Raw genomic sequence first — 21556 nt, 5'->3', positions numbered from 1 at the left:
ATCTTAACACCACAGCTCTACTTTAGGGAGAAAGATGAAGAGTCAGCTCCTAAAGCAAAGCACAACTTCTGATTAGAGATACTCTGAATTGAATCTATTTAAGGAAAGAAGCAGTACCATCCCTAGTGGTTTTTATTCATCTGACCATTTCCTCACTCTTCTTTCCATGTCCAGAAATTTGTCAGATTGTTTCAGGTTTTCTTTTTCTTCTTTTCCACTTAGTCAGAAAAACAATCGAGTGGTTCTAAACTAATTGCAAAATGTAAATACTGCACCAAACCAACACTTGATATCTTGCTTTGGCTGTCACATAAAAAAAATTCAATTATTTACACTGCTTTAGTCACACAACAAAAGCAACACTGCTTTTCAAAATGTAGGCTGTTACCCTGTATTCCCTCAAACTAAAAAGTAAACAATTGTCACAACAAGAAATTTACTACAATTACTCAAGCACGTGAAAGCTTATCACCACAAGAGATTCAATGAGCAATTCTTACATTAATTCTCAGCAGAGAGGGAATCAAGTCATAGTCTGATACTCAAGGCCTCATGAGAGCCTCCAGACACTTTCTGCAAGCCAGGCTGAGGGCAGCAGCTGGTGCTCAGTCACCTTTTCATTGTGTGAGGGGAGAAGGATCCTCTGGAAAAGGATCCCTGGCCAGGACTCCCCAGCCCAAAGAGGTGACTCCAATCTGAAGTGGGACACACAATTCATTCTGTGACAGGAAAACGAGCAAAAAGTCCTGACTTTAAAGAAAAATACTGATAAACATCTACAGAACCTTGGAGCTTTTGTGTTGCCAAAACAGAGGGAAATCATGGAGAGACCTTTCTCCAGCTTGGAAGTTTTCTAGGTTCCAGCAAATGAGAAGCAAAACTTCTGCAGTCAACCTCAACAGCCAGAGCCCAGGACTGGCCATCAGGGGGGAAGGACATGCAGGACCAGAACAGCATCCTGCCCCTGCCAAGTGTGTGTGCACACTCCTTTGGCTGGGCCAAACAAGACAACACTCACAGGTGATTTTCCACCAAGGATTGCCAGAGCACAGTCCTCTTTTGGGACAGATCTTCTGTAGCTTTCCCCAGATTAATCTGTGTTTTTAGAATCAAACAGGAGAATAAGGTTTTGGGGTTTTTTTCCAATTATAGCAAAAGAAATAATGTGAATTTTTTTTCCCTTTACAACTTGACATTTTTCTTGACACAAGTTTCCACACTGCTGTAGCTGGCCTGCAAAAATTACTATTAAATAACAGTGGGCAGGTAATATTTGCAAGACAGACACATTTCAAAAAATACCCTGAGTTATGCAGAACCCATTTTAGACTGCCTGGGAAAGGCTGGAAGCACAGCACTAAACTCAGATGGGAAGTGCAGGTTTTGAGTGAGAAACATGGCTGAAGAGGAAGCCTTTCTGTCCTAAGACAAGCCCAATCTTCTCCCCTCTTTCAGGAAGCAGTTAAGTAGAAAGTGGGAAGCTCCACACTTGAAGCAAAGCTGGCACTGCCCCTCTGCAGCTCAGCTGAGAGCCTGGACATTCCCTGGGCAGGGAAACCTTTCCTGGGCAGGGAAACCCTCCCTGACATGGCACAGCCTGTTTGTCAGCTGAGCTCCAGCAACACAAGGGCTCTTTACACCTCTCAGCTGGGGCACTCTGAGCCATTACAGCTCAACCACCATGGAGGTTTAAGCCAGTGGGAAGTTGGCTTAAGGCAAAGCTCTGGATTCCATGAAAAGAGGGAGCTGAGAGGCTCCTGACCCATCACCCAGCCCAGAGCAGCCATGCCAAGGACACAGCACAGGGAGGGGATCCTGCTCTGGGTACCACCTGCAGGATAGGGTCTGGCAGCCACCAGAGGAGGCTGTGAGGAGCAGAGTAACAAAACCTCACTTGTTTCCTTGCCAGCTCCCAGAAATGTGCTCTTGGGGGAGAGCTGGTTCCTCTGATGGTCTGTTCCACTGCTGGATGCTGCACAGGCTGCCCTGGGCTGGCCACAGAGAAAGAACCAAACAGGCAGTGCTAGAGTCCCTGTAAAACTAGGCTGCCTTTTTTTATACCAAATGAGGTCCTGAGACCCATATGTGCTATCAAAATATGGAATAATCCCTCCTGAAAAAGGCATATTTGAGTTTTGTTCATATCTTTGCCTCCTATGTGAAATCTGGACATTAAAGCACCTGGAAAGCAGAGAGGACACAGCTCAGAGTAAGAGAGCTGAAAACTGAGATACTAATTTATATAATGCATTATTAGAGAACATTATCTTACCATAGTTACATTTACAAGCTGGTTTGCATTCTAAACCCTTCATGAATTTCCCATCCAGATTTTGATTCAGAGATTATGTCAAGACTAAGGGATAATCTCTTCTCACCTGTGAAAGAGCACAGCCCCTGAGATCTAGGGAGCAGCATACTAAAGACACACAATCCTCATCAGAAGGACTTCAGTGTAAATCTGATACTTCTCTGTAGCTTGTTTCCTTCTCTAGACACTACAGATTACACCTTTTCCTTTGATAGGCTAAAAACAAGAAAGGAATGTAAGAAATAATTCATTTCACTTAAGAACAGGCTTTAGGGGGGACTTGCATAGCCTGAACCTCAGAGGATTGACTGCTACAAAGGATTGCTCAATAACACACTGCTTGTAGAAGGTACCAATCAAAACATGTATGGGGTGTGTAGACACCAGAAACCACTACTAAATCTTTCCCACTGGAAAATTCAGATCAACAGAAATAGTTTTTTCCTATGGGTAGAAGATTATTTATATTTTTTAATATATATAAAATTTCACCTGTATAAAAATATATATAAATATATATATGTTATATATATGATATATATTTCATATTATGATTAATATTTTTCCCAGTTTTTCTTAGAAAACAATCAATCCTACCAATATCAGGAAGTAGGAAATTCTTTCTAGCATTTCAAGTTTTTTAAATCAAATAGCTCCATTTTTATCCTTTTTTAAAAATAAAACTCTTTAAAACTATTCAGTTTATTAAGATATTGCTGGGATGGAATCAAATGGAATTTTGTTGCTCAAACACCACATCAAGGTGCATTAACTAAGAGGAGGAAGTTCAGAAAGCCTTTTCCAAAAGTGAGAGCTTTAAGAGCTTACATAAAGGAAGATCTAGAGAAAACAGAGGAAATTGGTTTAGAGGAAGTGAGAGGGAAAATAAAGACTGAAACAGGATAAAAACCTACAGAAAAGAGCTGGTAATCTGCCTACATTGTGGACCTTGCACTAAATGACAGCCTCTGTGTCTGGTGATCTCCCAAGGGTGGTTTTGGAGGGTTAGAAATGCAGTGTGCTCTGGATGCTCACTGCCCACAGCCTGCTCCCAGTCAGGGCACCTCAAAATTCCCCTTCCTCCAGCTGAGTTTGAGCTCCTCCTCCCTCCATCCTTTGAGCAGGGAACTCCAGAGCTCACATTTACCTCTTAGGACTTAGAAGAGACCAACCAGGCTCATAGTGGGACTGGAGTAACCATGACAAGCATGAGATAAATATCTAATAACTACTCAGCTCATTCAATTCAGCGTGCTATCAACAGCAGGAATCAGCATTAAACAATTACCCAATTCTGCCCTCAGGGAAGGAAGGAAATGCAAAATATTTCCAAAGAAGTCATCGAGGAGGATACATTCAACCTCAACAGAATTTCCTGTGTCCTGCCTGGCAGCTCTCCTGACTCCCAGTGTGCTGTGGCAAATTGGGAGACAGAAGGTTGGAGGATCATTAATGTTTTTTCTCTGCTTTTGCCCACCTGTGAGCCCCATCCTCCACCTCTGCTGGCTTTTAACAGAGAGAGGGAAGATCCTGATGTGTCCATATTCCTGGGAAAGCCAGGAGCTGCCACAGACACCTCCCCACTTCACAGGCTTCACTGTGAATCTCCCTCATGTATTAAGATTTCAGTAGAGGACAAATGTCAAGGGAGGGCACAGAAGAGTTGCCCTGCTCTTAGGCATTGAATAATCTCATTTAGGGACAGCTATCAGTGCTGCTTTGGCCTTGTTAATTTTCTCTTCCTAGACACTCACAGCTTTCGTCTACTGCTGTTATCAAGGCATTTGCATGCACTAATCCATGACAAATGGTTTCATTTGATGCACATCTGATTTCCTTGCCTGCCAACTAGAAAGAGATAATAGAAATACCAAGAGAAACTAAATTAGAACTAAAGGAGTCATCTATTTGTTGGAGAAACTCAAAACAAGGTTAGGATAAACACCACCCAGGCAGCTGAATTAATGGAATAAGCACTCAGATGTCAGCTGAGGAAACACAGTTTCTAATTACCTGCAGGGGAAAAAAAAACTTCTGCATTTTAAGGCTTCACAAAAAGATACTGCTGAAGAAATAAGGATACTACAGATGTAGGAGCTGGTTTAGACACAGCCATTCTCTGTCAGATCCTGCCCCAGCACACTGAAAACAATCAGGAACTCAAAAACCTCTGTGAGCTCAACTCATCCCTTGGGTTCTCCCATTTCACGGAGCAATGACTCCTGGCTGGCTGGCCACACAAATCTGAAAGCACTCCATGCAAGTAACCAAAAAGAGAAATTTAATGTGTTAATGAAAGTCACAGTAAATTGTGTTAGCTTAGCTGTGAGAGCTTATGATAAAAGCAAGGCTTTCCCCCAGATTTCTGCTGTTTAATGAAAAGTGTATCCTCGTGCTAAAAGGGGCAACTTCTGAAAACACCAGACCTACTTTATTTCAGTGCTGCTCTAAACCAAAACAAGAGCTGGTACCAGCCAGAAGGACACACAACACCCTCCTCATGTTCACCCCAGTACTGAATTTGAGCTCTCTGTGGTCTTGATTCCTCCTGGGAAAGAGGCAGGTCTCAATTTCTGCCTCCAGACAGGATTTCTGCCTTTATCTGCATGATGGCTTGTTTTGGGTAGCTGCTGATACCTACACAGACAATTTTTTCCCCTCAAAGAGTATCAAGGCAGAAATAAAGAAGGCACAAAGACACAGAATCACTTTTTAAAGTTTCAACTTAGGAAACTGACTCTTAAAAAACAAACAAAACCCCCAAATATGAAGTCCTCAGAATTTCTCACTCAGTTCCAGTTTTGGCTATAAAACATGAAATAGGCTGGTGTTCAAAGGTTTCTGAGCTGTAAAATTAGCCAATTTTTAAAGACATGATAGAAAGCATAGGAATTACTGTATCAAAGAAATAATGGGTTTTTTTTATTAATGTAGTTACAGGAAGTACCTATATCTAGTCATATTTCAGTCCATTTCTCCATACCTTTTCAATCCTCAGCACCTTCAGCCAGTCCAGAAATGAAGCTAAGGTCTTCTCTAAAATGTGTTTTTTTCAAAATGCAGTGTTCTGAACATGACCTTAATGATATTTCAGTGTTATCTGATCTCATTTCTGTCTGGTTTTTGGTTTTATTTAAATTCAGAATGATTCAGAATGCCAACACTTACTTTTTAATATGTTTATATAGGCAAATACATGAGCTACAGATACTTTTAAACTCTGGAACATGTTCAGTCACCACTGTGTTACTGAGATTCCTGGGCAGCACATAGGAAAGAGGTGCTAACCAATAGGTTCCCTCCACTTTTGCATGTTCTTGTAAGAAACAAACATATAAATCAATGAAACCAATTTTCCAAATAAAATGTCCTTGCTTGCTCTCAAGCACTTAATTAAACACCATTAACTCTAGTTTGTTTTGGCAACCAATTAATGTCATGATCAAATATAAATAGACTCTGCAAGAAAAGATTATAATTATTAAATCCTGAACAACACAGTACAATTGCACTGAAGCCTTGCTTGCCAGCAATATTTAGCAGCAGTTTTGGAGAGCATTAATGAGGACAGTAAAAATGAAGTTTTAACAGGAGGTGCAGTTTAGATCCTGAGGCTTTTGCCTGTACCCAGGCTGATCTGTAGAGTCCTTGGTTGCTGACATTATTTACACAGAAAAATCACAAGTCCCAGGTTCCTCACTTTCCAACAAACTGATATATACATATCAGTTTGTTGGAGTCTCTAATCAAGTTCTCCACAGATGTAACTCTCACTTGTACACAGTTTAATTGACAGCATAGTTTATTTTGCTCCCTGTTTTTTGGTAGGTTCAAAATGAGGGTTCTTGATTCAGATTTGTCAACTACAGAAAACTAAATTAATCCAGCAGATCTTTGGATCATGCACAAGGATAGATTAAAAACACTCTTTAATCTGAACCAACAGCTCTCCTGATAATCAAGAGACAAGGATCACTCTTTAAGCTGGTTTTTCACTGCCTATTCATTTAGTAACAGTTAAGGTAAATAAAATTTATCTGTTCATGGTAGAAATATTTGTGCCCAATTCCAAAAATCTCCCACCACATGTGGCTGGGTGGGAGCTGCTCATACAGAGCAGATTATTCCCTGGGTTACCTGGAACTCACAGACACTGCACCTCAATAGGGGTACCCATCCCAACAGATTGTTTATGTACTGTACATCACTTGCTGATTCTAAGGAATCCCTTTCACATCACCCAAAAACAAGTAAAATTTTATATTCCTGCCTTCATTTCACTTCCCAAGTCAAGCTGTTTTCTCAAAATAAGGATTACAGTGGAACAGTAGGACAGAGTTATTGATTACCATGATAGCAACAGTGATACTGAATGCTGCTGTCACTGAAGTGACCTTTCCAGAAGGGCAGGAGTGTTTTCTTTACCCACTGTGAAGGGGCAGACTGGTGTTCCAAAAGAAATACAGAAGGCAAGAGAGAGATGTCAAAAAACAGTCTAAATAGAGAGTAGAAATATGAGTCACAGAAACATTGGGCTGTGTAACTTCATTCAGCTTAATTTACACCCCCAGTTCCCCATTGTGCATCACTGCCTGACTCTCATAAATTTAGACTCCAACTGTGCTGCAGTCCTCGTGGTCCCTTCCAGGGCACGATGAACAGAAAGCTCCAGCATCACTCCCATGCAAAGGAGTAAGATCAGCTGGAGAAAACTGTTCTGTATAGGGCATCTGACAACAGCAAAAAATGCTGAGTTCCACCAGGGGGGAAAAAAAAAAAAAAATCTTGCTCACAGCACAGGTTGGTTTCACAGAGTGGAAAGAAAAACATTCAGAAGGAAACACAAAAATTATAGACAGTACAGGGTAAAATAATATCAGACTTAAAGGGGAAAACACAATCTTGTGAAGCAATACACTTGAATATTACTTTTTAAAATATAAATGAGCCTTGGACTAAAGCAGGCTAATCATTAAAGGCATGTTTCTGATGTTATCAGCAGAAATACTTCAGTGCAGAGCAATGCAGTTTGCCTCTGGGGTTTATATTTGTAGGTGCCAAATTTTCCTTGGTATTTTACCACCTCAGAATGAATTCCCACAGTCTTTAAGGCCATGACAGTGAACTACAAATAGTGGTGTGCACTGAAAGGTCCCTGCATGATTCACAGGGCCCCGAGGCTGCACTTGGAGAGGGAGGCTCAGCACAGGGCTGAGAGCAGGAGATGCTGCCAGGGTCAGCACAGCAAGAGGAGCTTTTTGGTCCCTGCCTCCCCAGGGCAGCTCCTGCCCAATGTCTGCCTGCAGAGACCTGAGGGAGAGCTGAAGTGACACAGGATGGGGACAAGAGCACAGCCAGGAGGAAGGGCACAGCAGGGGGACTGAAGCAGAGCACTGGAAGTGTCAGTGCAAAGCACCCACACAGGAGGCATCATCCCATTGTCCCTGTGGGAGCACTTTGCCATGGCTGGTCTGCACAAGGTGTGCAGTGAGGGTCATCCCAGGAGTCACCCACAGCAAAGGTGGCATGCCATAGGAAATGCAGCAATGCTTGCAGCAGCTCCTGGGGAGCCCTCCTGTGCTGCTCAGGGCCCCACTGCACACCCTGGCCATGCTGCTCTTCACAGCCCATGGAGCTGACACTCCTGCTCCCCCCCAGGTTGCTCCATCTCCCTGGATCAGCAGTAACCAGGCATCACATTCAGCAGTGTCACTCTCCTCCACCAGCACCAAGCTGTGAGGATCCCAGCTGCCCTTCTGCTCCTGCCACTGACCAGCCAGGGAGGACAGCCTGAGCCCTGGCAATGCCAACCCATCCCTTCCCCTTTACTTCCACTGTGTCCCAGGCAACAGACCCCAAAAACTCCCCTGGCTAACTCTATCTCTAAGCACACCCTGGAGCCATGCTGGTTCTGTTGCAGAGGTTTGATTTTTCAGGAAAAAAAAAAAAAAAAATCAAAAACCCAAAATCACAGGGTGCAATACTTCTGATCAAGTCTGCTGCTGTAAACAAGCCCATCACACAAGCTCAGCAGGCAGCTCATTGCCATCATGCTGCTAGAAACCCTACCTCATGCTTAAGTGTTGATTTTGTCACATCAGCTCTCTTCCTAAACAAAGTACGTGTCCACGTACATCCAAATGTATTTTGTGTGTGACCAGGAACACAGTAGGTACTTACAACCTGGATTTCTTCACTTAGCAGTTGGTAATTTCACATCTTCAAGAGCAGCCTGTCAAGGCCAGGTGTGTATAACCAAGGTATCACAAGGGAGATCTTTCCAGTGAGTGACTGGAACAGCTCCTTGTGAGCAGGATTTTCTGACTGTGAACAAACCAGGGCACTGTGCTGCTTCCTGTGCATTTGCTGGAGTAAATGAAAACTGAGTTAGACCTTAGAACTTAAAAATGTGCTGATTTTAATTAACACAGCAAGAAACAATAGCTGTCACCTCTCATGGCCATGGCTGGCTGTGTTCCTGCCTGGGAATTTGAACAATGTATACTGAAGGCAACAGTTTGCATTCACACCATGTGATTAATGAAACACAATTCTTGCTAATCACGGAACTTTTACATATTAACTGCCTGGTGCCACACTTGCTTCTGTCCACAGCAAGAGCAAAAATCCTGCTCAACTACCTTCCAAATCTCAACTGTTCTACAAGTAGAAACATTTTATTTATACTTTCCTGAGGAATTAGATTCAAAACCCTGCCTGTTTTGAACTGAATAGCCACATATATGGGGCATATGAAAATAGCAGACCTTTTGAAATGTGAAAATATGCAGTTTACCCCAGGGCTATAAAAAAAAAAATTCAGTGGGAAGGCCAAGATGAGAACTAAGACATTTTTTGCTCACAGCCACAGACTACAGTTTCTGCAAAATGCTGTCTACTGAGAAACATGCTCACAGCATCCTTAGGTTGATGTTCATTGTTAGTTGGTGCAGAATTGCTTTGAGACTGATTTTTCTGTCTCGTAATATGTAGTACAGAGAATCACTTCTTGAGAAGATTTTTAATAGGCACATCATTAACTACTGTCACAATAAAAGGTACTTCATGTTTAGCATCATAAAATTCCAGCCTTGATTCAGTCCATGATTTCTTCCTCTGAACAGGCCTATTTTTAATTAGCATATTTGCAAATGTCAGCAGTGCTACAGTGGGTACTTTTTCTGCTTGTGTCTGCCTTCCATCTTTTAACTCCACACAAGACTAACTTGATGTGTACCTAACTCATTTCCACAAACTTACAGGTGAATCCTATGTCCTTCCAAGTAACACATGGCCAGTGTTGTCACCTATTAGCTGAAAGATTCAATACCTTGTTATGGAACAAAGTCAAAATTTTGCAAAGAATTGCATGATTGAAAGGGCAATGTCTGCTTTATTTTTTTTTAACTTGAATCCTGTGCTTTGCTAATATCTTGTATCACCAAATCCCAGCATCTAGTTCCTGCTGCTGGGAGGATCAATCCTCTCAATCAGATGATCAATGAACTATCAAAGGCACTCAGATAACTCTGCAAATCAACATGGCCACTCCAACCCCTCAGGCCAATTCCACAGCCTTACAACCGTGTGTATCTTAGAGACCAAAACAACCAGCATGGAATTCTTTTCATTACCACTGTTTCTTCTTAAATCACACAGAAATGACAAGCTTGCAAAGAAGATGGAGATTTGTTTCCACATAAAGTTATTTCCTGTGAATGCTTTCACACATCCTTCGCCTAACATGATTTTCATGAAAATGAAATATAGTCAGAAAAAGCCCTGCAGAAAGCCATGAGTATTGCCCAAGGGGAATTACACTGCAGTGGGGTGCTGCAGGTTTACTCCCAGGTCTCCTCTTCCTCACCTATCCAAGTCAAAAGGAACAGGCAAAAATACTGAAGGGCACTAAAGAGCAGCACTCAAACTTCTCACTGTGTTAATGAGACAAGAAAGAATTAATGAACAGGCACAAATAATACAGCATCATTCATCTTATCAGCAAGCAGTATTTACTATGGCCTTACTACCTGTGCCCACCTGCCAACATTTCACAGAAAATAAAGTCACAAATACTGTCATGTAGAGCAGTTTATCACATTTGTTTCCAGGTTCATACCTTCCACTAAGTCATCTAACTGAATAAAGAAGTACTGAATTATAAAAATGAAGCATTATACTGCACTGGAAACAGGCTTTAAGCTTCTGTGATTGCACAGTGTGTTAAAATCTATTTCAGCCCATACAGATACTTGCTTACGAAAGTTTCTGGGAGGAAAAAAAAAAAATCAAGCTCAGAAATCTCTGATGATAAACTAATCTTTTAATATATTGCCCTTGATTTCCAGGGTTTCAAAACTGGATTAACTGCTGTGGTCCAGATGGATATATTCACTGTGCTAATCCACTGTGTTCAGTTCAAGTTTACTATGCTAAAGACACTCCAAGACTGTTTTATCTTTTACCTTCACTGTCCTGTGCTCAGTGAGACTCTTCTATTCATCAAGAATGAGAAGCACAAGATGAGGTGGAACCTGCCTTTTTAATTATCTTGTACCAAAGTGGCCCCATGATGGAGATGAACTGCTCAAACTCTCTTATTTTAGAGCAGCTCATTATCTATGCATGATCACAAACTGAAAGAAAAGGTATGCTGAGCATGCTATTGATTGCAGCTCTCTTTGCCATGATTCAATAAGTTGAAATTTCATATACCAAGTATTAAATTACTGAAATTATGCTGTGGTTTATCTGCATCCATTTTTTTATTCACTTTTATTTGGTTGAACATTTTAATCTTACTTATGCAGTTTCTAACTAAAAGTAAACGACGCATTGCTAATAATATAAATATGAAAAATAGGGTGTGCTCAGGGACTGCAGTTGAATACATTAAAATCACTCAGTTTGCTAGTTAACATATTTCCATCCCTTTTATGTACAACCTTTCACATTCAGTTGGCAGACTGCAAATTCATGGCCTTATAAAAAAACCACTGTCTTGATTTTCTGTTGTGACAGCAGAAATCGTCCAAAATATCCAAGAGTTTCCCTAAAGGACACTCACTGGCTGGCACTTCCCAGGTGCAGCACAATCTGAATTTGGGGTGAACATCATGTCAAATTCCACTCATCTGTCAATGTAGTGGATTATTTCTTGAGAGACTGAAATTGGCTGCCTGGGATCAGAACACCATCAATCTTGTTCATGTAGGGTGCAGAGAAGCTGCCTGAGCCAGGCTCGCAGGAGGGAAAGCTTGGCTGCTTCTAAGTAGGTGATGAGGCAGCTGTAAAACCTTCACTCTATCTGTAGCACATCCCTGAGTGAAAGATTTTGTCATTTTTCACATTTCCCAAACATTTGGTATGCATTCAGTGTCTTGCTGTTCTTGCTTCATAAAAAAGGTGATTTTTCAAGCTTAGGCAAATGTTGCAGAGCTCTGGATCTGCCCAGCTCTCATTTTTTCTCATAATGTCACTTGTTTCAACTGATTCCATAAAGTGATATTATGTTTTCCTTTTACATACCTGTACAGCTGGGCTCTTTTTTTCCCCTTTCCTTCACTAGGGGCACATTCAAACAACCAGCAGCATTTCTGATAATTGCACTATAATAAATCTCTGCAAGTCCCAGATAAGTCCCTCACCCCTCAAACTTCAAACACTCCCAGATTTCCAGTGCCAGGGGGTAAGGGTAACACCCTTGGTTAATCTGATGGTCTAACATGGGCACTGAGACCTGGCCTAGCAAGAATTTTGGTCTATTCCTCTATAACATTTATGTTTTATTAGAACAAACCAAGGCAATGCCAATACCTGTGATTTCTGGGCAAGAAATGCACTTGGGAAAACTCTGAGTTTTAAAGTTGCCAAAGACCTGTGTTCAAGACCATCTATCTTTGAAGGGCTATCATTTGATCAACAAACATTAAAATATTAATTTTCACATTGTAAAATGACTTAGCACTGTGAGTTAACACTTTCCATCTTTCATTTCTACAACTCTTAGAGCCCCTCCCACCTTTTCTTTGGATTCAAATTTGGTTAAGTGACATTCTTGGCCCATCTAATTTTAACCAGATGAAAATACTGTGCTAGAAAATGCCACCACCTCAATTTTTAGCATAGCACATTCTTCAAAGTGCAATTAGCAGTTGAAGGAGTTATGTGATCCATTTCTATTAATAAAAATCACAATAAAACCACTGCTGTGCTGTCCCTGCAGACCCAGCAGTCCAAGTGAGCTGTGTTCTCCATTGCTAACCTGTGGGATTGATTCTGCCTTTACAGGCACTGCCCTCTATTCACAGTCAAATTCTCCTCCAGGACACACTTCTGCAGCCCCATCAATTTCAGAGGTAAACGTGAAAACCTCAGAATGAGTGTGCCTCCTTTAAGCCCAGGCCAACCCCCGAGCTCCAGATTCGGTGCCCGTGGTTTAAGGAACAAACCTGAACCCAGTTTGGGTCAGGTAAGTACAAAGTTCCACAAACCTGTGCTCTCAAAGCGTCCAAGTTCTACAGAAATTCAGAACTTCACCAAATGGGAAGAAGGGGAGAGAAACAAGGACACAGAAACTGAACTGATACCCACAAAGGGATTTTTCTGTTGGGCAATTGTTAGAAAATGACATTAAACATGACTATTCCCACACTGGATTGGCAAAGCACAACACACATTAGACTCACCAGAAAACAGATGCTGTGCAATACAAAGGCAAACAACTCATAAAACTTAAATGATAAAGAGAATTTTGATTAGTCAATCATTTATCAAGACAGACAGGAGCACGGGCAGAGAGCCTGCAAGCCCAGAGCTGAGCTCAGTCCTACCTGGTCTGTGCAGGTGATGCTGCTGGAAAGTGTGATGGAGGGACCCCTGACAGAGCAGCATTGCACAGGCACTTATCCACAAATACAGGACCCAGGACATTGCAGAGACCACTGCCATTCTCTAAACAAAATATTAGACACACATTATTATCCAATGCCTTCCAGCACACACAATAGTCAGCTTCCATTACAACAGTGTTTTTAATATTTTTCTTTTTCACTCCTTTTGCTAAATGTCTTTTGATTATTATTCCCCCCCTGCAGGATGCAATTGTTGTACAACAAAGGTCATGCCCAAAAGGACAGCTGAGGTAAAGAGACATCACACAGGAGCCTGGGTAACTTTAATAATTCAGTGGTAAAAATCAAACTGTAATAATCTGAGGACTAAAAAAACCACAATATAAATAGAAGCTGGGAAATATTCTCACACTGATCCATAGCTCAGTTTATAAGGGAGTTAAAAATATAAACCAAATTTTAAAAAGTCACAACACCAGCTGGAAAAACCCAACATGATGTCCAAAGAATATCAAAGCTGCTTTAAATACATTGCAGAAAGACATAACACACCCTCAGCTATCCAACACATATTGCCAAAACACTCCATCCCCAAAACTAAAAAGGCTCTTACTGACCCAGAAGGTAACAGTACATTGTTTGGTTTTTTGCTTTTGCAAGCATTAATTATTAATCATGCTTCTGTCTACCAAACAAAGTAATTGTTTCTCAGAATTATGTTCTAATCCCCAGATGAAATCAGCTTCCTTTTGTTCGACCTGTGCACGCACAAGGACTGGAGTATGGCCAGACTGAATTTCAGATGTGCTCTATAGAAGATTTGATGTTTCCACAAAGCAGTTTGTGTCAAAATTTTAAAAATATTCCCTTTGCAAAGGAGAAAGGCAATTTCTTTGTCTGCTGGTGCGGGTGCACTTGGCCATCCAGTGCAGACAACTCTTTTTCCATACTTGTGCTCATGGCTGTACTAAGTGGCTGAATTTCCCTCTGACTTGTTAACTTCAGCAGCTCTTTCTCAGTGCCTGCAAGGAGCAGGAGGTTTGCAAGGCTCAGCTACGCTACACATCGTCCAGTTCCCCTTACAGCACCTTCTGCTGCATTTCAGATGGGCAAATTAATCAAACTTCAGGCACTCTCCTCATTCAGCCAATGACGGGATGCTGCTCTCTATCTAATAATCCAATCAGCTGAACATCATTTTCAGAGCAAGAAAGACTTTGAAAGATTCAATCTCTCACATGGAAAAAAAATGATTTTTTTCTTTACAAAAAAAAATCTGCATGTATTATCAGGGGATTTCTACAGTAGGAAGATGAACAATATTAAAATAGTGAAATGCTGGGGTAATAAAATATATGCATATAAATCCGTTTTTTTCACCCTGACTTTAAAGCAGCAGAGTCTTTGGGAAGCTTTTTAAGTCTAATTAGTTGAAATGAACCACATAAACTGACAAGTATAATTAATAGAGAATACCAAAACATTATTTTGATCAGCATGAGGCTCTTCCTTTCTCTGTACTGAGTGCTTGATGCACTGCTTGGTGTATAATTAATTTCATTTCCAACTGTTTGCTTTGCAGTATACAATGCACTTTTTCTCCTCTCTTTTTAGACCCATTTATCTTGCAAAATAGATTCAATCTCCTCAGATCAGGGAGCTCCCGGGAGGCTTTCCGTGTCTTCAGGAATTAACACCTTCTTGTCATAATTGGTGCTCCGGTGCTTTTTATACCACAAGGCAAAGGGAAAGGTGAGCCTCACGCAGGGGAATTTCAGGTATTCAGGTTATTTAAACTGAACTTTAAAAATCCCAGTCAAAGAGCAAAACTTCCACAACCTGCTAAATGCTTCTGTGTCTTTCCTCCAGCATCATGTTCTTCACACATGGACAGCAGACTTTACCCACTCAGGCTTTATTATTAGTTTCTTGGTTTTTTAAATTATAAAAAACCTCTCTCAAACATTTGCTATTTCAAGCTACCTTTGCTCAAACCCAGCATTTCTTACAAACATTTCTTCATGCACTCGTTCGGCAGCAAAGTGTCAGACACACAATTTTACCCAGAGATCACCTTATCATTAATACAGAAACACAGCAGTGAATATTTCCCACTTATTATCTGATGAGTTCCAGATCTGCTTTCTGAATCTTAAATCCTGAGGAAGCTCCTTACCTGAGTAATCCAACCAGGAGCAGAGCACTCTAGTAGTGTTCATCGGAAAGATCTAATACTTTTTTAAATCCATCTGTACCACAATAAGGGATTTTTTTATAGCTTCCCAATAATCTTCTTTATCAGGATTAAAAGTAGAAAAAAAAAGAAAAAAAAAAATCTCTCTTTCGTTACAAATCCTGTTTCCAGAGTAAAGAAGACATCTGAGCTCTCAGACTGCCGTCAGAAAAGTGGCCAAGGTTTGAGGGGTGGAAACCTTCTCATTTTCACCTTTAAATCATTTCCGAGCATCCCCTTGTGCTGGAGGAGCCCTTTGGAGGGGTCTGGCGGCGAGGGGCGGCTCGCAGGACACGCGGGGCCGAGCAGCAGCCGGCGTGTGAGGGCAGCGCGGCCGCGGCTCCGCACGGGCGGCACAAGGCGGCGGCTCCCGGACCTGCCCGAGCCTATTTCAACGCATCCCTGCTCGGGAGAGTATCACATGTGCCTTAAAGCGACACAGCCCTCGCTCAGCCAGCGACTGGAGCTGCATTTAAATAGCGGCAGCCGAGCCCGCACGGCGCAGGGGAGCGGCCGCTCCGGCGGCGGGCGGGGATGGCAGCGGGGAGCGCCGGGGGCTGCGCGGCCTCCGAGGCACCTGGGACGGGCTGATTCCGCCAGCACAGCCTCGATCCGCCAGCCTTCAATCCCCTGCCTCCTCCTGGCACCTGCTCGCCAGAGGAGAGCGAGACTTAAGGGAGTCCGCTCCCCTGCACATGCCTGGGAAGGGGAAGGGAGGTGCGGGGAAAGGGGAGCGAGGCGCACGGCGGAGCCGGAGACTCCCGCACGCTCCCGGGGCTGTCCAGCACCTTGCCACAACTCCCAGGGGAATCTTTCCTTCCAGCTCCATTTCCGAGGCAGACAATGGGCAAAGAGCTCTGATTTACTCCCAAATGCTAAAGCTCAGCTATGCCAGATTATTTATTGCAGTTATTTATTCTCCATGTCTTAAGTGGCCATTTACAGGAATGGAGTGGTTTCCTCTCCCTCTTGTACCATATGTAATTATTTTTTTTAAAGAGCCATTCTATAGACTTAGTACATACCATTCACTTGGTATTACAGCTCTTATGTCTGCCTACAAAAGAAAAAGGGCTTGGAGACAAAACAGAAACTTCCATTTTGAGAGCTCAGGATGTGTGCTACAACACAATTTGTTTTCCCCCTGGATAACCTGTGGTAGAAGAGTGTGCCACCTTCACTAAATGCTCACCAGCACAAGACACCAAACAATAATAAAAAAGAACAGCACTAAGTACTCTTGCACTCAAGTACCTCCACCTCAGCACCTGAGGACATCTATCTCAGTGCAGACTCCCTGAGAGGTGCAATGAGCTCACCTGACAGATCACATTCTCCTTTGGAGCTGCTGTATTTTATTGGGTAATACACACCAACTATTTGGCCCAGCAGACCAACAGAGATGTTATACTGGTCTCTGCCACGATGCTCAGAACAGGTCTCTATTACAGCCTGAACACAGTGAAGCAATTGGTGGCAGGTGGGTGTGACAAAGTGACACAGGAGATCACTGGTCAGGACCCTCCCATCAGGTCCCTGAGCAGAGCTGGGAACAAGAGAGTGGCCCAGGCCAAGCCTCACTGACCAGAGATGCTTTCAAGGGGTCAATATTTTCTTTTCAGGTGCTTTGTTTGAAAACACGTTGTGGTTGGAGATATTATTATATGTTTAACAAGGGCTTTCTTGTTTTCCTGAAGAATTTCCTTAGACACAGAAAGACAGCAGAGAACTGAGGTACTTATTACTTTCTGGCCCCAAAAGGGTCTAGAAGGCTCAAAAAAAGCAGATGACAGGCAACAAAACCCCATGAAGTACTGATGATCAAGGTAGGTACCTTGTAGCTACCCAGGATCAGGAGCCAAGAGCAGGAGACAGCAGGAGGAGGCTGCCAGAGTTTGCTGCCAAACCCACAGGGAGACCCAAGGAATTCAATCCCATAGGAATACAGCTCCTGTGAGGGGCAAGTGATGGGGATTTAACTGAAAATAAACACCTGTTAGGACTTTGTGGGAAAGATACAAGTGAAATATACAGAGTTGGGAGGTGTGAAGAAAGATGAAGGAGAAGGGTCTCAAGCAAATATCTTCTAAGAAACTCAAAAGCCTTGTGGACAGCAGGAAAAATCAGACAAATTGTGACCACACACCTTGGCAGAGTAGGCAGAGACAGATTTATGCAAGATACAGATTTATGTAAGGTACAGCAGAGCTGTCACTCTGCCAAGCACTGCTAACTCCCAGCTCCATGAGGCTAATGCCACCATAACCCCTGACAGATGCTGCTACTGCTCAGGACAAGCTCTGCAGAAACAGGGGACATGTTGCTTCTGCGGGGTAGGGGGGAGATCAGAGGGACAGAGAGAATATTAAACAGGCTGTGCTTGCAGCCTCTCCCTGCCCTGGCTCTCAGCATCAGAAGGAGAACAGGAGCCCTTGGCAAATCTTGCAGAAGCATCCTCACACCTGCTTTGATGTCTTTGCTGCCAATTTTAACTTTCAGTGGACCAACAAGACATCAAACATTTTCCTCTTGCCCTCTTTGCTAAGCACAGTGCCATATTCATCTGATGGTTTGGGGGTTTACTTCACCCTCCTCAGCTGGCTCTGACAGGGAGGGGATGATGCCCTACAAGCACCTCTGGGCCCATGTTGGGTGTGGGGCTACTGACTCTGACACCGTGGGAAGAGAAAATAAGAAGGGAAAAACCCATGAGTGAGCAGTCTGCACATATCAAAATGCTTTCTCATGAAAAGGGAAGGCTGCAAGTAATTTGTCTCTAGACAAGAGGAAGATGGGACTGAAGATCCCTGTGGAATGGCAGCTCCTGGCTTGATGAATCCATGAACACCCTTTGGTGAGAACATCATTTGGGTTATCTGGTCTGTGTCTGACTGCTGGGAGAGGAAGTGTCAGGAGGAGCTCCTTCCAGCCCCACTCTGACACCTGCTGGGACACAGGAGAGGACAGACACCAGCACCTGAGCTGTCCCAGCTGGAGAGCATGGGAACTGCCTGTCCACAGCTCTGAGAGACTCCATGGGCTGCTGGCACTGGTCTGTGATGATATCTCCAAGGTGAAGGTAGGTTGCAGGGAGTCAGCAGGAATCCAGCTGTCTTTGAGAATCTGCCCCACACCCAAGGCTGCATGCACAAGGAGAACAGCCTCTCCTTCCTGCTTCCACCATTCATCTAGAGATGCCAAGTGAATGATGACAAAAATAGGCAAATAAAAATAAATGCTCTTCCCTGCCTGGACCTCTATTTATCACAATTTTCTGGGCACACAGAAAAGGACAGCATATGCAACTCAGGCAGGCTCATGCAGACAGCAGATTGGTGCTTGCACCCAAACAGGGGCCTCTGGCCTCTGCTTTCTGCATTCTGCCTCCTCTGCCTCCCTCTCCTCGTCCCCCACAGTTGCCTTTTCCCCACGAAGAGGTTTAACACCACACATCCAGGCTCATATTTCACAGGGTCTGGAGAAGGCTCACCACCTTGGAAATGCAAAGCTCCTCAGTTCCAGTGTTCCTGGGACAACGAAGCTTTGCTTTTCACAGATTGGATTCTCCACCCTCCCAGCTGCTTCCACCCACCCTACAAAGCTCCTTCCCATATCCCAGCCTCCCCCCTGGCTGCTGCCTGGGCAACAGGCACTGCACACTGCAGCTCCTCCCTGCCTAAATGTTCCTTCCCAGGTGAGCCAAGTGTAGTCTCACAGCAAATTTTACCTCAATTCCACCAAAAGCCAGATTTCTGACACTCATCCTAGGTTCACAACATGTTAGAAGCTTTTTCAAAAACCTGGCAGAGCAGTTTTGCTTGGCCTCCTCCTCTCCTCACAGAGTTTTTCCTCCACTGGGAGCCATCCCACATGGACACCCAGCAGCTGAGCATGTGAAGATTGAGCTGCCTACACGTGATTGCCTGAACAGCAATGCTGTGAAGCCCAGAGTAAAACCAGCCAAGAAATCCTCATCCAGGGCCCTGAGCCTCCCTGTGTTTCTTGCTCCTGGCTGTTTTCCTTTCCCCTAGTGGAACAGGAAACACCAAGAGGATTCCTTTGGTACAGGGAGAGCACAGGATTACCAGCTCCCTGGACACAGCTTGGCTCAGACAAACACTCACAGCCCACATTCCTTGCAGGAGTGCAGCAATATTTGATGTTCTGTGTGCACATCACCTCTGCTCAGCCAGGAGCTCCACTTCATGTCTAGAGCTTTTGATAGATACATTCCCAGGAAAATCTTCCTCATCCTGAGGCTTCTTTTTCTCAGTCCTCACCACTTTTCTCCCTCTCTTGCAGGGCATCTCATCCAACCTCAATGACCAAACTGAATCTATTTCCTTTCTTGCCCTTCCTATGTCTTCAATGACAACATGAAATCCTTCTGTCTGTATTGTAAGGTTTTCTTCTCCTACAGCTTTTTCCAGTGGCAAGAGAAGATGCACTGTTTTTACTGGAGACAAACAAGAGAAGCTCAGCTAGGAAGATACAGCATTTTTTCATGAAGGGAATAAACACCAAGGATTTGCCTGGCTGTGACCACAGCCTCCACTGATCAACACAAAGACCACACACACCAAGAGCCTGAAAGAGCAGAGCTGAACAACATGTGCAGAGAAGCCCCTTCCCATGGGATCATCCCAGGGGCTGGTGCAGACAGATTTTGTCCTACCTCAGGTACAGGATGTTGGGAGATGTGCTGTGTTTCCAGCACAGGTGCAGACATGTGGATATGGATGTGGAGGAGCAGCCAAGGCAGCAGCACAGCACACTCTGAGGAGGTGCTCCACCTGCTGCTCTTGGCCCCTTTCCACCCTCTTACCTCCTGGCACATCCCTGCTCTGCCTCTCTCCCTGCTGCCTCAGCCACACCAAACCTGCTTGGCAGAAGCAGCAGTTTTGTCAACCATCCCCAAGTTCACAGGGAAGATTCAAGCAGGAAGATGACACAACCACAGGGGAAAAAGAAACCAACCAAAAAAAAAAAAAAACCCAACCAAACCAAACCCCACAACAACCACAGGAGCAAAAAAGCAGCTTGCACTGGAAAACAACAATTAAATAACGAGTTTGAATGTTGACAAAAGCAGGGAGAAGTGAGAACAGAACACAAAAGGAAGAATTCTCACAATTGTTCCTCCCAGCCTACCTTAAACATGTGGCTACTCCTTGTCAAAGGGATGTCTGGTCTTCCCAATTACTGTGTTTGGGAGGCAAGGATTCTGCTTTTTACAGTTTTCCAAAGCCTAAGAGGGGAGAGAAAGAAAAAAGAACACATCTATATTTGTCAGGGAAGTTTATATCACAAAAGTTTGTGTCCTAGTTATTTTTAAAGTATGTAGGACAATGCACACAAAAATTCTCAACCCTTATCTGGAACTTGCCATTAGCTGACAAGATCAGTACTTGCTGAGGATTAACAAGATGAATTGTCTGTGCAGTACATTATCATCATGAAAAAAATTAATAGCACTCAATACATTTAAAATATAACCAGCAAAACATGACTGTGCTCAGGATATCATGGCAGGTAAACATAAGCATCATGTAATGGAGATCTGTTGTCCATTTAGTTGCAGTTCAGAGATACCAAAAAGCAAAGAAATATAAGTTAAAACAGCCCATGAACTGATAGCAGTTCATGGCTTCTTGTGATGCTATTAGCCTTTATCTATAGCTGGAGAGATCATCCTGATCTGAAAATCCAGAAGCTTTTCATTGATTCCCAAATTCATCCCAGCACAAACTCAGCACCTCCAGCTGACTCTTAAAAGAGCCAGCTTGAACCCATTACATAAAATGCTGTTGGAATAGTCCCAGTTTGAAAACAAACTATTAGTTTTGTCAGGCTGCAGCTGCTTTTCCAGACCAGGAAAACCACATTACAGGCAAGATTCCCCCTACTGTGGGGCAAATCATGGGTCAGAGGCTGCATGAACTGAAAATTGGTGTGTATTTATAGGCAGAGGGGACATTTGGCATTTGATATATCACTTTCATTATGTCAAATATCAGTCCTAATATCACAGGTTTAGCATCTACTTTTACTGCTGAAAAGTCAACTTTTACATGAAGGTGCAGGTGTTTTTAATATTTACAACATATTAAAATAAATCCTAGAAAAGCAAAGGCATTCAGAAACTTTGGGAAGCAAATT

General features: G+C 43.2%; 1 protein-coding gene across 1 annotated transcript in view; it reads right to left on the bottom strand.

Moving 5' to 3' along the window:
* TAFA1 (TAFA chemokine like family member 1) overlaps window positions 1-15805 on the bottom strand; it is a 210229-nt gene extending 194424 nt beyond the window's left edge. Inside the window, exons 1-2 of the mRNA XM_059856949.1 lie at window positions 15341-15805; window positions 13144-13264 (exon numbers count right to left, since the gene is read on the bottom strand). Coding sequence (XP_059712932.1) covers window positions 13144-13261 — 118 coding nt within the window. The 5' untranslated portion in view covers window positions 13262-13264; window positions 15341-15805. The remainder of the gene's footprint in view (window positions 1-13143; window positions 13265-15340) is intronic.
* Window positions 15806-21556: the final 5751 nt, after the last annotated feature.

This window comes from Haemorhous mexicanus, chromosome 11 (assembly GCF_027477595.1).
Source record: "Haemorhous mexicanus isolate bHaeMex1 chromosome 11, bHaeMex1.pri, whole genome shotgun sequence".
NCBI classification, from domain to species: domain Eukaryota; kingdom Metazoa; phylum Chordata; class Aves; order Passeriformes; family Fringillidae; genus Haemorhous; species Haemorhous mexicanus.
Note: the sequence above shows the minus strand (reverse complement) of the source record. Positions and strands in the feature narration are given on the sequence as shown.